The sequence below is a fragment of the Astatotilapia calliptera genome, chromosome 10, assembly GCF_964374335.1.
Source record: "Astatotilapia calliptera chromosome 10, fAstCal68.1, whole genome shotgun sequence".
In the NCBI taxonomy this organism is placed as follows: domain Eukaryota; kingdom Metazoa; phylum Chordata; class Actinopteri; order Cichliformes; family Cichlidae; genus Astatotilapia; species Astatotilapia calliptera.
The window spans coordinates 7976990-7994654 of NC_137431.1; the positions used below are offsets into that span (position 1 = coordinate 7976990).

Consider the following 17665-nt stretch of genomic DNA (forward strand, 5'->3'; position numbering starts at 1 on the left):
TCCTATAGGCAGCCTTAGCTTTCCTGATGGAAACAGCTTCCACTGATCGCTGATGAAGTGGTTCGATTTTGCTCTGTTTTCCTTTTTTTTTTTCCTTTCGCCAGCTCCGCTGACAGAATAATTACACTGGTGGTTTTGTAAAACGGAATTCCAATTATTTTGGTGTGAGTATCACAAATGAGCCATCAGATATCGCGACTGTGCATGGGGGTGGGGAGCCATTAGCAAAGCACACCCTCATCTCCCATTTTCTTTTGACAAGGTCAGGAAAAGAGGGGGAGCAAGATTGAAATGAAGAGACACAGAGGCATTAGAGAGCAGCCACAATAAAAGGAGAAAGGCAGAGGGATGAATAGAGCTGAGAGAGAAATCAGCTGAGCCACTGTAAGATGATACCTTTGCTCATAATGACCCTATCTGAGGGGTAATGTAATGCAGTTGAGTGAAAAGCCACAGTTTAACATCTATCTGAGGTTCACTTAGCAGTCACGTCATGTATCCTTCTCTCTATCAACAGGTTTGGCAGCTTCTCACCCACTCACAGAGAGAAGAAGAAAAAGAGTGGGAAGAAACACAAGCGAGACCGGTGAGTGCGCACATGCACGCGCACGTGTGTGTGTGTGTGTTTGCGTGTGTGTGCAAAGGTAAAGAATCTGGATTTTGAAGGCTTTGATCAACAGTTCGCCTTGTGATGAAGCATTTTCAGCACTGTAGTTCATTTATCCGAAATATTAAAGGAAAAGGGAAAGGTGAAAATGAGGCTTGGAAGAGACCCCAAAAGCAAGCGCTCATCAACAAAAACTCTAGGTGCCTTGGGATATCATAACAGCAATAAGCAGTGGTAGAGTGGCCTCTTCCTCCTCTGGTTTCCCTCATTCTCTGCCTGACTCAAGGGGAAATGGGCTAAATGTGTTGCTCTAATAACCCAGTCTGTATGACGGGGCGCACAACTCAAGAAAAATGAGCCTCTTACTAAATTGCTGAGCATCACTGCGCTGCCCTGCTCTGCTTTCCCTCCTCCATCCATCCACTCTCATCCCATTTCCCCCATGTCCTCTCTACTCATTGCCGCGCCTCCGTTTCAGCCTCACAGCAAGGATGTTCTGCATTGCAGGTGCTGCTGATATCAGAATGCCTAGAACAAGGAAGCAGGAGGGCGACATACAACGTTCCTCCAAAGAGACATCCTCCTCTGATGCTCTTCTTTAAGATGCAGATTAGGAAGGGGAGGGGGGAGATTATACGCAGTCCTGTCCTGCTAACATTTCGCTGGTCTTTGTTTCTTTAAAATAGCAGCGGGTTGATCTCAGGCCATTTGGGTGCATATTTGTCTCATAGCTATACTGTTTATGCCCTTGTGATAAACGTTGTGCCGTGGCGAGGGATTCAGCTGTCACCAGAGCTTGTGACAGAGGAGGAGAAGAATGTCCTCTCCAGAATAACACCTCATACACAACAGTCCCTACCTGAGGCCCTTCGGTGGGGAAGCATGGGTTGTCACGAGGGCCACAGCTCTCAGTCACATACCAGCCACATTTATTACTGTGACAGCTTTATTACTCCTCCTTTTTCAGAGCATCAACAAAGTGCTCCCTCCCACTCTGTGCTGCATGCTGTAGGTGTGTAAAACAGCATGGGAGATGTAGGGCTCTTCAGGAAAATAACTTGCACAGGCCGGCCTGAGTAATCACCATGGAAACTGCAATGAGGGTGAAAAGTGATAGGAAGGTGATGTGTCAGTCCTGTGCTGAAGACTGAGGAATAGCCCATATCCTGCTTATTATGTTAAAGGGGCTTGGCCAATAAGTGTGGCTTTATTGTAGGGAGCAGCATGTTCTACTAAGTGTGATGACCAACACATGTAAAGTACAGAACTGCTGTTAGAGCTCCCTGCAGATGTTGCTGCACATATAGATGCATGTGATCCAGAGTGCATTGTTTGCTGAAATATCCCACCCCTTACCTTCCAGGAACATTTCTTACAGTCTTTTGTTGGTAAAGTTGATAAGACCAGGCCTGACATCACTCCCCTGCCTTTGCAGGGCTCTAGACTAACTTTTTGCCATGGGCGTACCGGTATGCCTAACTTTTTAAAGTTAGGCGTACGGGCACAAAAGTTAGGCGCACACAAATTTTATAATAATTTATATAATATATGTTTTTCTGGATACACTGTGCTTTTACAGCATTCAAAGACTGATGACACCGTGACAGAGCACTGGCTATGAATTTCAGAAGGATCAGGCCTTAACTTAACAGAAAAGTTAGCAATAGTTCTTTTCCTATTACAGCTACATCCACTTCTGTGGTGCCTAGGCTGCTCACTAGGGCTGGGTATCATCACTGATTTCTATAATCCATTCGATTCCGGTTTTCAAAGTCCCGATTCGATTCAACTTAGCCCCAGACAGTCAGAAATATTATAATTCTGATCATTTATCAGTACTGACTTCATCAGAATTGTGAACATCACAGCAGATGCCTTTGTGTGAAAGTAACTGAGAATAAAACACAGAAAAACATGAAGGAGATTTTCCTGGTCTGGCTTTTTATAGCAGATAACCTTAAAAATATTCTACAATGTTCTGCATATAAAGTTTAAATTTCTTCAGTATTGAACAACAGAAAAAATAAGCTTTCTTGTCCGAAGTCATTTAAGTGAAAAAAAGAAAAAGAAAAGAAAAAGACAGCAGCCGACAGCGCTGTAAACAACGGTAGACTGGTGGGTAATAAGCGAATGAATAACACAGAAAACAGAGATTGGAGACGGGAAACTGTTCTTGAAGTACAGAGATAGATAGAGAGAGAGCTAGCTGTGCATGAAGTGTGATTTTAATAGTCGTGGAAGCAAAACAGCAAAATTCATGACGACATTGATCAAATGTGAAGCGCAGTTTGCTGCTTCTTTTGCTGCTGGCTCGGTGAATTATGGTTGGAGAGACAAAACCTGCAGCTCAGAATCGGCGCAAAAAGACGCAATCACAGCGGACCGGACGCATCAGAATCGCTAAGCTCCGACAGCGTGTCCGTCTACGGGCCGTCGGGTGAGAAAGCCGAGAAAGACAAAGTTGATTCTGATGCGTCGGTCCGTTCTGTGTTTACGTCTTTGTGTGGTATCCGTGTACTTGCTCTCGTTTGCTGTTTGGTTGTTGTTGAAATGGTTTTGTGAGCTTTAATCTGAGAATCTGGCATTTCTGGCAAAACACAGTTATGTTTAAAAGTCGATTCAGGATTTAATGAATTGATATCGCTTTATTCAAGCTACTCACCTCCCACTTCCACCTGCACTTTCAACTGGACCACGGCCAATCAGGGAGGTCCCGCCCCTTACTATCTCTGATTGGTTTAGTCCACGATAGGGGCAAAATGTGTGTCTGTTGTTGACCACAGGGAAGGTTGCAGATTTTATTTTATTTTTTTGCTACCCAAACAGTTGGTCGCACAGGTGCAACCAAATATTTTTTTTTAGTCGCACCACTGAAAATTTTGGTCACATTTGCGACCAAATTGGTCGCACTCTAGAGCCCTGCTTTGATCCCTCTGTCCCACATTTTCTGCTGTTTTTGACCATTTCTTTCTTTCTCTACTTTGGCTGAAGTGAAGCCCACTCTGTGGTCCTGAAACAACCATTCAGAGGTCTTTGACACTTGGGCCTAGTGTGCTATTCATAATTAACAGCTGTCTACTGGCAGCCAGTTTTATTTTATTTATTTATTTTTTGATAACTTTATTTATGATTTTCCAATGTGACAAAAATACAGAAAAATATAACTGGAATTGCGATTACAAACATTGCCATTGTGAAACTGGTTGTGCCACGCAGGAAAATGTATAATGTATGGACACAAACAAGAAATACTACCATGTGAACAAGGCAGAAAACACCAAAAAGCAAACAAACAAACAAAAATAAAATAAATAAAGGGGGGAGGGGGGGCTGCATTGTGTGCAGTTCTTGTTGGCTTGCTACAGATAGTAGGTGGCTTCAAAGAAAAAAAACCCCACAGATAAAAGCAGTAATACTTCAGTAAATCACAACTTCTCCACATATTCAATAAAGGATGACCAGGTTTTGTAGTATTTACTTTGAGACCCTCTCAAACTGTATCTCAAATGCTCTATCTACCTCTCTACCCACTGAACAAACACTGGTAGATCGGAATCCTTCCACTTAAGAAGAATTAGACTGCGTGCCAGGAGAGATGAGAAAGCCACTCCATAAATTTAATAAGAAGCTATACCGTGTTGGTTTAGGAGGACACCAAATATGTGCTTCATATGTGTTTTCCCACACACATGAAAAAGCTTTAAAAACTAATTCCCAGAACCGGTTCAAATCAGAGCAGGTCCAGAACATATGGCTCATAGTAGCAGGTGATTGCTTGCACCTCGGGCATCCATTATCAGAGGTATTGTATATTTTGGCTAGTTTAGCTTTGGTTAGGTACGCCCGGTGAAGGATTTTAAACTGTATTATACAATGCCGTATACAGATTGAGGATTCATGGATCCTGCTAACACTAAGGTCCCATAGGTCGTCTGAGATCTGGAGGTTTAAGTCCAGTTCCCATGCGTTTCTGGCTTTGGACACAGAGTCTGCCTTTGTATGCTGCAATGTGCTATATATTTGAGAGATATGGCCTCTAGCAATAGGTCGAAATTGTAGACAGTCCTCAAAGTGGACAGTCAATAGGTAGACTTGGATAAGAAGTGAAGTCTTTCCAGTAGCTCACGTTGGTCTCGTGGGAGTATCTATGTTCCCCAAGAAGGAGTCAGCCTCTGAATTATCAGTGCGGGAAGTATAGAGATCCTGATAAAATAGCTTAATTCTGTCAGGGTGTGTTACCTCCTGACCGGAGTATAACTGTATGTCAGGTATAGATTGGGCTGTGGCGGATTGACAAAGCTGATGTGAAAGATATCTACCTGCTTTTTCACCATGCTCGTATATATGATATCTTGATCTAAGAAAGAGCTTCTCAGTTTCTTTAATTGAGAGGGTGTCAAATTCAGACTGCAGCAGTACCTTCTGCTTATATAAATCAGCGGTTGGACAGGTAACATATTGTGTGTCAATGTTTGCTATGAGCTCTGTCAGTTCTCGAAGCTGTTCGTTTCGCTTTTTATTCTTATAAGACGCAAAATAAATAATTTGGCCCCGCAGATATGCCTTTAGCGACTCCCAAATTATAGATTTTGAAACATCTGGAGTGTTATTCGTTTCTAGAAAAACTCAATGTGGTACTCAATGAACTTGCAAAACTCCTCATCTGACATTAATGCTAAGTCAAATTTCCAGAAACGCTGCCTTGTGCACACATTTGAAAATGAGATATCAACCTGTACTGGTGCATGATGTGAAATTACAATTGCATGTTATTTACACATGGTGACCCTTGAGATAAGGAAATTATCCAAAAGAAAATAATCAATCCTCGAATACAAATGATGCACAGGGGAGAAGAAGAATAGTATTTTGCTAAGGGCTCAGTGATACGCAGTGGATCTGAAATACCATAGTTTTGAAGAAATGTATTCAGAACGGACACTGATCTGGAGGTCCGAGTAGACTGATGTGGCTTAGACCTGTCAAGGTTGGGATCGAATACCAGATTCAAATCCCCACCAGGTGATGCGTATTTAAATCTGGCAGCAGGCCAATCAGTCTTAATAAAAATTGTGGATTGTCCCAAGTTGGTGCATAAGTATTCACCAAAATAACTGGAGTGTTGTGGAGCCTGCCAGTAACTATCAGAAAGCGACCATTTGAAGTGATGAAAGGAAAATGTTTTCTAACAAAAATGGCAACCCACCGCGATTTAGAGTTAAATGCAGAATGGTAGACCTGGGAGACCCAACTTTCTGTCAACCTATTGCTTTGCGTGGAGCGCAGATGTGTCTCCTGTAGAAAGACAATGTCTGGTTTGAAAGTCGACAGATGAGTGAATATCCTTTTACGCTTTTTAAAATTATTCAGACCTTCTACATTCCATGTTATAAATCAGAATCAGGTGTAGTTGCAGTTGTAGTTTGGTTATATAGCCATATTCATACTTTCAAGACAGTCATGACAAGCAAGCCGAATAATAATTTGGAGTAAGTATACACACAAAACTGCAGCCAACAAGAAAAAGGAAAAACCCAGAGTAACTATACAGGGAGTGCAGAATTATTAGGCAAATGAGTATTTTGTCCACATCATCCTCTTCATGCATGTTGTCTTACTCCAAGCTGTATAGGCTCGAAAGCCTACTACCAATTAAGCATATTAGGTGATGTGCATCTCTGTAATGAGAAGGGGTGTGGTCTAATGACATCAACACCCTATATCAGGTGTGCATAATTATTAAGCAATGTCCTTTCCTTTGGCAAAATGGGTCAAAAGAAGGACTTGACGGTTTAAAAAAGTTAGAAATAGTGAGATATCTTGCAGAGGGATGCAGCAGTCTCAAAATTGCTAAAACTAAAAACAAACTAAAAACTACTTCCAAAAACATTCAGCTTTGATATTAATGAGTTTTTTGGGTTCATTGAGAACATGGTTGTTGTTCAATAATAAAATTATTCCTCAAAAATACAACTTGCCTAATAATTCTGCACTCCCTGTAAACCTAACTCCCACAACAGAGCGTTCTCACTCCCGAGGCGTAACATGTCGACGTTTTGTCACATCCCGCGGCGTTCCTGAGGAACGTGAAAGGAGACCTTCGGCGTTCTTATGGTACGCGGCGGGTTATGGCTGGGATCCAGTGCAATGACGCTCCCGCGGTAATAGACGTTCCAGCCCTGTATTCCAGCCCTAAACCTAACCTTATCCCTAGCCCTGACCATAACCTTATTCCTGACCTTAACCAGGACTTTAATGATGTTAAATAGCGTGTTTCTAAGCGATTTGAAGAAAAAGAGCGAACATGTGTAGATTCAGTCCAGACGGTTCTCATATTTCCTCTTTTTTCCGAGGTCGTCATTTAGGAACGTGGTGGGTAGCCGAAAACTTAATATGGTGACGATTTGTCACCTAGCGTAAAATGTTACGCTTTGGGAGTGAGAACAGGTTGCCCACAAACCAGGAACAAGCTACACCTTCCCCCCCAAAAGAGCTTGTATCCAACATGTCTCTTCACTCCCTAAAACAGATGTTGCCCCTAACAGGGAACGCCAACTATTAACATAATTTTTAGACATCTGGCAGATTGGAAAGGCACACGTGACTTCTCTTGGTTGTTTACTTTGCTCAGTGATAAACAAGTATATGAAGACCTATTAAATTATGAAAGACGCCAAAGTACAAACCTCTATCTAAAGTGCAGTCAGAGTCAGTGAACAATAGAGAGTCAGAGAGCAATTGAGGTAGCACAGTCTACTCAGCCCGTGTCTTGATTCCCACACACAGCTAAGATGCAATTCTTGACGTAGTCTTTAGCAGCCGTTAGATTGGTGAATATTTCCTCTCCAAGAGGAGAAGAAATCCTCAGCTTCGCTGGGTACAGCATCCCGAATCTCACACCCTGACATCTGTGCAGTAGATCTTTAGCTTCTTTAAAGGCCCCCCTTCTCTTTGCGACTGCAGATGGCAGGTCTGGGAATGGAGACAATAATGGAGACAAAAAGGATTTTGTTTCCATTATGGGACTGGGGACTGTTTAACGCGGGCCTGCAAAGCAGCACCTCATTTTTTTGAAAGTAGTGAAATTTGACAATAAGTGGCCTGGGTCTCTGGTCTCTTGCAGGGATGGTCTGTAGGCTGCGATGTACCCAATCCAGTGTCGGAGCGGTATTCAGGCCCAACACCTCCTTTAGTAGCTGGGCCACAGAATTGACATGGGCGCGTCCGAATCTCAAAGCGCTCCCTCACGCCAAGTACAGTATTCGAATGTTGCATCTGCACTGTCTCCCTTCAAGGTCTTCGGTCTTGTCTGAAAGAGCTGATACAATTTCTTTCAGATCATGAACTTGCTTCTCCAAGTCCACAACCCGATCCGAATACTGCAGCTTCTTTCAGGCTAGTTAGCCGGCTATGGTGGTCAGTGCAGATAGTAGCTGGAGCATCAATCTTAGCACAAAGTTCAGTCCGCACTTCATCTGTTTGGTCAGAAACATTGCTGCGAAGCGAATCGATCAGGCCATTGAGAGCTTGGCACTTGGTCTCAACTTTTGCTTCCAGCTTAGAAATTTTAGCGACTACGTTTTTCTGCGAGCTAGTTATGTCAGCCATTAAGTGGGGCTGTGTCCGGGGATGTAGCATTGCTATCAATGGCCTTGTCTCCATCAGTCGTTCTGGTATTTTTAGACCCTGACATTGTTGTAAAGACTCTGGGAAAAGTTGTTTTTCATCACCTTCAGGCCTCCCTGAAAACAAATGTTGTCACTGTAATAGTTTGGTTTCAATGCACATTATCGCACGGGATCAGCAATTTTAAAGGTGCTTAATGATCTTTTATTAATTGCAGCTTCAGGGGATTCTGCCATTTTAATACTTTTAGATCTACAATAAATGCTACATTTGATACAGTGGATCATAGCATCATATTCTCTAGGCTGGAGAGCCACGTGGGCAAATTTTTCTGTGGCTTGTTCTCATCACCTGATTCTCTCACATGCAGCCGTCCCCCAAGGAACCATCCTTGGTCCAGTACTCTTTTCCCTTGTTATGTTCCTATATGTTCCTATTAATATCAAAAGATCAAAAATAAGGAGTTTCATGTCACCATTATGCATGGTGATAATTCACAAATCCATGTCCCTCTCAAAAAGAAATACTGCAGTCTTTTTGAATGCTTTACTTTAGTGTCTTACTGACATAAAAATATTAATATAAATAGATAACATCAAACTTCTTGAACCTTAAGCAAAAAAAAACCAAACAAGCAGTAGTACTTGATGTCGGTCCTTCAAAAACAGCCTTTTTAAAAACCTCTGGGTCATTTTTGAGAGCAGCTTCACATTTGATAAAAAAAATAAATGCTGTTTTTAGAGCCAGTTTCCATTGTAAAGGTGTCATCCAGGCTAGATTGTAACAACAGTCTTTATTTGAGCATTAACCAGGTATTTGTTGTCTGTTCTGCAACTTCCAAAATTCTGCAGCTCGACTCACATGAGACGCTGCCCCCAAGCGCACAAATACATTTCAAAATGTTTTTGCTTGCTTTTATCATCAGGGGGTCCTTTTATCCCTCTGTGGGGGGATACTCCCACTAGGTTTAAATCTGGGACTCCCCACCATTTGACCTTAGAACTGAAGAAGCTTCTCGGATGAGAGGTGAAACATCTTTAAGTAACTTAAAGAAGTCCAGACGCTTTTCTTTGCAAGCTCCTTTGACTACGATGACCTGGATGACTGAGAACCTTCACAGACTGCTTGCTTTTAAGTTTCATTAAATGGAAACTTAAACATTCATTAAATCGTTAGCACCTCCTTACCTTCTGATCTTTTAACATATCACCAAGAACAGCTGACCAGATGTTTCCCATTATACTGACAAGCAAAATATCGGGCCTTTGCTGTAGCTACACCTATATTTTGGAACAGTGTTCCCCTTCATATCACCACCTCACCAACACTGAACATCTAAACTCTTTTGAGAATGTATTTTTATTCCTCGGTATTTAAACCTCTTGATATTTGTTTTTCAATTTTCCATTGTTCTCTTTTGTATTGTGTTTTATTGCTTTTATTGTTTTATTCTTTTAGTTGTACAGCACTTTTTTTTATACTTGAATAATTCATAGGTTTGTGTTAAATGGCTTAACAAATAAACACAAAAAAGAAGAAAAACTTTGAGAGCCCTTCAGCAAGCCTGGAGAATTATTGCTCAAGAATACCTTAAAAAATTAGAAGGAAGAAGAAAAAGAAGGCCTGGATTGCTCTCAAAAAATTAAAATGTGGTACACAGTCTCACAAAATGTATATGTAAAAAATATATAAATATGTAAAATGTGTTTTAAAAAAAGATACTGTGTTCTGCATATGAATTATTCATGTCAATATTTTGTGAAGTTGCTGACCTCGCGCTGACATTACAATGGCTTTGTTTTTGTAGATCTGCATCTGGCTCCAGGAAAAAGAGAAGACACAGGTTTGTACGGCAGATAATAATGTCCTTCAGTATGTGAACGTCCATATACAGGGAGTGCAGAATTATTAGGCAAATGAGTATTTTGTCCACATCATCCTCTTCATGCATGTTGTCTTACTCCAAGCTGTATAGGCTCGAAAGCCTACTACCAATTAAGCATATTAGGTGATGTGCATCACTGTAATGAGAAGGGGTGTGGTCTAATGACATCACCTTCTATGACTCTGTGGTGGCTTCTGCTATCTTTTATGGTGTGGTCTGCTGGGGCGGCAGCATCTCTGCTGGGGACAGGAAGAGACTGAACAGGGTGATCCGAAGGGCCAGCTCTGTTCTAGGATGCCCTCTGGACCCAGTGGAGGTGGTGAGTGACAGGAGAATGGCGGCTAAGCTGTCATCCCTGTTGGACAACGTCTCCCACCCCATGCAGCAGACTGTGACAGCACTGAGCAGCTCCTTCAGTGGGAGACTGCGGCACCCACGGTGTGGGACGGAGAGATTTCGCAGGTCTTTCCTCCCCACTGCTGTCAGACTCCACAACAAAGACTTTAACTGAACAAACACACATCCACACATGTGCAATAACACTAAGTGCAATAATCTTTTCTGGCATCGTTGTATTTTTACTCAGTTGTATATAGCATTCGTATTCTATTTTTATCTTATTGTATATTTTTATTCTATTTTATTCTACTGTATATAGTATATTATTTTATTCTATTCTGTACAGCTGTGTACTGTATTTATTCTTATTGTATTCTAATTTTTGCGTCATAACTTTTGCACTGTCCACTTCCTGCTGTGACAAAACAAATTTCCCACATGTGGGACTAATAAAGGTTATCTTATCTTATCTTATCTTATCAACACCCTATATCAGGTGTGCATAATTATTAGGCAAAGTCCTTTCCTTTGGCAAAATGGGTCAAAAGAAGGACTTGACAGACTCAGAAAAGTCAAAAATAGTGAGATATCTTGCAGAGGGATGCAGCAGTCTCAAAATTGCAAAGCTTCTGAAGCGTGATCATCGAACAATCAAGCGTTTCATTCAAAATAGTCAACAGGGTCGCAAGAAGCGTGTGGAAAAACCAAGGCGCAAAATAACTGCCCATGAACTGAGAAAAGTCAAGCGTGCAGCTGCCAAGATGCCACTTGCCACCAGTTTGGCCATATTTCAGAGCTGCAACATCACTGGAGTGCCCAAAAGCACAAGGTGTGCAATACTCAGAGACATGGCCAAGGTAAGAAAGGCTGAAAGACGACCACCACTGAACAAGACACACAAGCTGAAACGTCAAGACTGGGCCAAGAAATATCTCAAGACTGGTTTTTCTAAGGTTTTATGGACTGATGAAATGAGAGTGAGTCTTGATGGGCCAGATGGATGGGCCCGTGGCTGGATTGGTAAAGGGCAGAGAGCTCCAGTCCGACTCAGACGCCAGCAAGGTGGAGGTGGAGTACTGGTTTGGGCTGGTATCATCAAAGATGAGCTTGTGGGGCCTTTTCAGGTTGAGGATGGAGTCAAGCTCAACTCCCAGTCCTACTGCCAGTTTCTGGAAGACACCTTCTTCAAGCAGTGGTACAGGAAGAAGTCTGCATCCTTCAAGAAAAACATGATTTTCATGCAGGACAATGCTCCATCACACGCGTCCAAGTACTCCACAGCGTGGCTGGCAAGAAAGGGTATAAAAGAAGAAAAACTAATGACATGGCCACCTTGTTCACCTGATCTGAACCCCATTGAGAACCTGTGGTCCATCATCAAACGTGAGATTTACAAGGAGAGAAAACAGTACACCTCTCTGAACAGTGTCTGGGAGGCTGTGGTTGCTGCTGCACGCAATGTTGATGGTGAACAGATCAAAACACTGACAGAATCCATGGATGGCAGGCTTTTGAGTGTCCTTGCAAAGAAAGGTGGCTATATTGGTCGCTGATTTGTTTTTGTTTTGTTTTTGAATGTCAGACATGTATATTTGTGAATGTGGAGATGTTATATTGGTTTCACTGGTAAAAATAAATAATTGAAATGGGTATATATTTGTTTTTTGTTAAGTTGCCTAATAATTATGCACAGTAATAGTCACCTGCACACACAGATATCCCCCTAAAATAGCTAAAACTAAAAACAAACTAAAAACTACTTCCAAAAACATTCAGCTTTGATATTAATGAGTTTTTTGGGTTCATTGAGAACATGGTTGTTGTTCAATAATAAAATTATTCCTCAAAAATACAACTTGCCTAATAATTCTGCACTCCCTGTATGTAACCTGTGTGCTTGCGTTCAGTTTGTGTCTTTTACACAATTGACTACTTTTTCAAATGACAGTAGAATAGTCCATTTAGGCAAGTGATGCGTGGAATTCTCTACTCTCTGTGAATGCAGATTCATTGTTGTTGGGGGGTTTTTTTCAGGTCGGGAAGCCCAAAGAACAAACATAAAGACAAGAACAAACAGAAAAAGAGGTGAGAGAATCGCTGCCTGTAAATTCAAATTCAAATTTCAAATTTCAAATTCAAATTTTATTTGTCACACACACACAACCATACACAGTATGACATGGGGGTGAAATGCTTGTAGCTGTACAATGCCCGACCATTAAATGACAGAAGAAAAGTTTTACAATATTTACAATTTACAGTTTACTACAAAAATTTACAAATTAACTTAGGAATTTACAGTAAAGAATGTGCAAATAGTAGAAGAGATTATAAAGATAAGGATTATAAATTATAGGAATTATAGGATTATAGGAAATGTGTGGTGACGTGTGAAAGAAATCTCCGTCCCGGGTTTCTCCGTGGATCGGGTTTCCTCCGAGGCGTGGGCACCTATAAGCAGAGTTTTGTCTTTACCCTATAAGATTCAAAATTATTCAAAGTAACACTCAGGTATGCCGTTCAGCAGGTTAGTTACAGCGCCGGGAGTAGCTTGGGAGAACAAGGAAACACAGACTGCTTCAGGTTGCTTTCCCAAAATCAACTCAAAGGTTTATTCATCAGACAACAGTTTATATAGAGGAAAAAGGTTCGTGTGTCAGCAGATTCTCAGTTCAAACCGGTACAGACCAAATAAGGAAGCGTCTTCCTGCCCTCTGAGCAAAGAAGTATCCTTTGTATAGTTTATCAGTTCAGCTACAATTTATGATTATCCCAGCAAAATACACTCGTAGACATAGAATACAGAGTTCTTTCATTAGTGAATTCTGAAACAAACCACCTGGCCTTTAACAAGCTCTTTTCTAGGAGATAAAGAAGGGAGGATGGGAATAAGGAAGTGATCTCTGTGGTATTTTCGACCTTGAGGTACCATCCTGTGATTCTTACACATTAATTCTTGGGTCACAGAGAAAGACAACTAGTAAATGGGCCTTATTGAGTAACAGTTTTCCTGTATAATATCACTATAAAACAATATCCTGTAAATGCTACCATGGTATCAAAATATCACAACAACGTGTGTGAGAGTCCAGTCTTATAGTGACGTGTTTGGGAGAGTCCAGTCCTACACCTGGTTCAGGCCCCGAATAGCCTGGGGGAAGAAGCTCCTCCTCATTCTCTCTGTTTTGGCCTTAAGGGAGCGGAAGCGCTTCCCAGACCTCAACAGTGAGAAGAGTCCATTGTTGGGATGGGAGAGGTCCATCATAATCTTCCTAGCTTTGGACTTGCACCGCTTGGTGTAGATGGACAGCAGGTCAGGGAGCTCTGATTGAATGATGCGTTCTGCCGAGCGCACCACCCTTTGCAGATCTCGTCTGTCCTGCTTGGTGCTGTTCCCAAACCAGGTGCAGATGTTTGCCGTCAGGACGCTCTCGATGGTGCAGGAGTAGAAGTTCTTGAGCACCTTCAGTGGCAGATGGAAGTCTCTAAGTCTTCTGAGGAAGAAGAGACGCTGACGGGCTTTCTTAACCAGGGTGTTGATGTGACAGGACCATGACAGGTCCTGAGTGATGTGGACACCCAGGTATCGGAAACTGTCCACTCTCTCCACTGGCGTGCCACTGATGATGAGGGGTTTGTAATTCCTCGCCTGCTTTGTAGTGAAGTCCACGATCAGCTCCTTAGTCTTGCTGATGTTTAGGAGGAGGTTATTCTCCTGGCACCAGGTCTCCAGGTTCTTAATCTCCTCCAGGTAGGCCGTCTCGATGTTGTCGGAGATCAGGCCCACAACAGCAGTGTCGTCAGCAAACTTGACAATGGAGGTGGTGTCGGATGTGGCTACACAGTCATAAGTGTACAGTGAGTACAGCAGGGGGCTTAAAACACAGCCCTGAGGCACTCCAGTGCTGAGTGAGATGGAGGGGGAGACTTGTTTTCCCACCCTCACTGATTGGGGTCTGTCTGTGAGGAAGTTGAGGATCCACTGACACAGTGATGAGCTGAGTCCTAGATCTGTCAACTTGGTGAAAAGTAGGGCTGGGCGATATGACCCAAAATTCATATCTCGATATTTTTTAGCTGGATGGCGATATAAGATATATATCTCGTTTTTTTTTTTAAGCCATAAAGTAAGAACAAAAAGAGAGTTCTTAGTCAAAGCTGTGTCCCAGATGTCACACAGGCACTTTTATTAACATACAGCACAGATGTACATGAAAAATTACTCAAAATTAAATTATGAGCATTCATTAAATAATAATGCTCCATAAATAAAAGAAAACAAGGTTGTTTTTGTGCTAAACAAAGAGCTCACAATTGTGCAGTCAAAATGTAAACTAAAAGACGCTGAGCGTAATAACAAAGACAGACAGATTTCACAGCTGCTCTGTTCCCAAGTTTTACTGTGTGACTGATAGCCTGGAGTTTGAAATCCGCTTCATAACCACGTCTCTTACAGGTGCCATTTATGGTCCTTATACACACACAATACGGTAATATTACGTTGATGCACAGTACATATCACTCCGCGAAGCTCTTCGGTAGCCGTAATGCGCCGACAATCTATCAAGCGGTGCAGCTCCGTAGCTTACCAAAGTCGTACTCAAACATTTTTGACAGATTGCTGAGCGCCGTGTAACACATAAAATCGGTTCGCGGCCATCAAGCACAACCAGAATTCATACATAAGGCGCGCTATCAACTTTTGAGAGAATGAAAGGATTTTAGGGTTAGCGCTGTTAGCTCGTTAGCGCGGTTAGCTCGTTAGCATGTTTAGCTCGTTAGCACGTTGACGCCGTCCAGCCCCACGCATGGGGCGATGCGCAGTAACTCGTTAACGGAGATTTGCCGTGTCCGTCTTGTCGCTGCCTGCACGTGAAGCGATGGGGGAGGAGGGGGAGTTGTCTTCAGTGAAGGCGAGGCGGAGTAACGTTGCGTAGAGACAAAAGTGGACGAAAGAGAGGCAAACTTGCGGCTCCACAACTATAATTATAACGTAACATAGACTATATCGATATAAAGGATATTGTCACATCTTATATCTCGTATAAAAATATATCGATATGTTTTAAAAACTCGATATATCGCCCAGCTCTAGTGAAAAGCTTATAGGGAATTATTGTGTTGAATGCTGAACTGTAGTCCACGAACAGCATCCTAACATAATTCCCTCTGCCAGTGTCCAGGTGACTCAGGGATGTGTGGAGCAGGTGAGATATGGCATCGTCTGTGGAACGATTAGTCCGGTAAGCAAACTGAAGTGAGTCGATGGTGGCAGGAAGTGAAGAAGTGATGTGATCTCTCATCAGTCTTTCAAAACACTTCATCACAATTGAAGTCAGTGCTACTGGACGGTAGTCATTGTGGGAAGCGGGCTGTTGTTTCTTTGGAACAGGGACAATAATGGACTGTTTGAAGCACGTGGGAACCACAGCTTGGGCCAGGGAGAGGTTGAAGATCTCCGTGAACACGTGGGTGCTAGTTGATCAGCGCAGGCTCTAAGGACCCGGCCAGGGATTGCATCTGGTCCTGCTGCCTTCCTGGTGTTCACCCTCCTGAAGGTGTTCCTCACGGCATGCTCTGTGATGACGAATGCATTTTCTTCACTGGTGCACTCCGAGCGCGCGCAGCCGTTTGTTGTTTTAATTGCTGCGGCGTCGAAGCGAGCATAAAACGTGTTCAGCTCATCAGCCAGTGAAGCATCTGCATTCATCATTGAAGAAGCTGGTCGTTTATAGTCCGTTATAGTCCGCAGTCCTTTCCACAGGCTCCTAGAGTCGCACTGTCGTAGCTGTGACTCTAGTTTTTCCCCGTAGCTCCGCTTTGCCTTTCGGACCGCGCTGCGCACGTTGTAGGACGCAACCTTGTATAGGTCCATATTACCGGAGACAAGCCCTTCATTGTAGGCAGCAGTGCGTGATCTCAGAGCGTCGCGGATGTTTTTATCCACCCACGGCTTCTGGTTGGGAAACGTTCGGATGATAGTTCTTTCTGCTGTGTCGTCCGCTAGTTTCCCGATAAATCCGACAACCGCTTCCGTAAACATGTTGATGTCATCAGAGCTGCGCCGAAACATGTCCCAGTCTGCGTCATCCAGTGCGTCCTGCAGCGCGGCCACCGATTGGTCCGTCCAGCGAGCGACCTCCCTCCTGATTGGTGCTTTCTGCTTTAGCCTTTGTTTGTAAGCAGGCATGAGGAAGATGGCGGAATGGTCCGATTTTCCAAATGCCGGCAGGGGCTGAGCCTTGTAACAGTTCTTGAACGGGGTGTAGCAGTGGTCTAATGTCCTCGTGCCCCGGGTGGGGCAGTTGATGTGCTGGTGAAGATTGTGAAATGTCCGTTTGAGATTCACTCTGTTAAAATCTCCCATAACAATTCTTTAATCCATGTAAATGTAGAGCAGATAGTCTGCATGTCTTATAAGAGAGTAGCCAAGTTTCATTCATTACCAGTAACACTTAATGCACATTTCCTCAGTTCACATTAAAACAAACAGTGAACAACAGTCTTAACTCCTCAACAATAGGTAGAAGTCCCATTGAGCCTACTCATGAATTTATATTGGCACTTTACAGCCATTATCTCAGGCTTAGACTCACACAGAATGTGAACAAGTGTAAAAGAATTGAGAGCATCTTCTAAGCAAAGCGTGTGAGTTCAGCACAATTTCTGGGCTGTACCCTGCTCTCTCTCTCTTGCCACACACACACACACACACACACACATATATATATATCTATATATATATATATATATATATATATATATATTAGGGGTGCAACGATACACAAAATTCACGGTTCGGTTCGGTTCGATACTTTGGTGTCACGGTTCGATATTTTTTCGATACAAAAAAAAATGTTCATGCCTTTTTAATTTGTCATTTATTAAAATTATAAATATATATTTTAACACAAAAGTACAGTTTTTAAATTTAACCCTAACCCTTGTGCGTGTTGTTTTTTAGCTCATCATATTGCAGCCACAGAAATTCTTTTGTCCATGAAACCATAAAGCTGCACTTTCTTTTTGCCTTATAGTCTCATTTGTCATAACTTCTCCGTTTTGTGGTAAGCTTTTCTTTGGCTGTCACTTCTTCACCCTGACCTGTCTTATTTGGCTCAGCAGAACTAAAATATATATCTGTCTGTGAAGGTTCTCAATCATCCAGGTCATCGTAGTGAAATATATATCCTGCCGCACTCACATAA

At 42.5% G+C, this 17665-nt stretch overlaps 1 protein-coding gene across 7 annotated transcripts in view; it reads left to right on the forward strand.

The window, feature by feature from the left end:
* Positions 1 to 17665, forward strand: part of srrm3 (serine/arginine repetitive matrix 3) — a 138449-nt gene that overhangs the window by 101721 nt on the left and 19063 nt on the right. For all 7 annotated transcript variants that reach the window (XM_080307469.1, XM_080307466.1, XM_026180992.2 and 4 more), the window contains 3 exons: positions 518 to 586; positions 10041 to 10076; positions 12492 to 12542. In XM_080307469.1, the coding sequence (XP_080163595.1) occupies positions 518 to 586; positions 10041 to 10076; positions 12492 to 12542 (156 nt within the window). The remainder of the gene's footprint in view (positions 1 to 517; positions 587 to 10040; positions 10077 to 12491; positions 12543 to 17665) is intronic.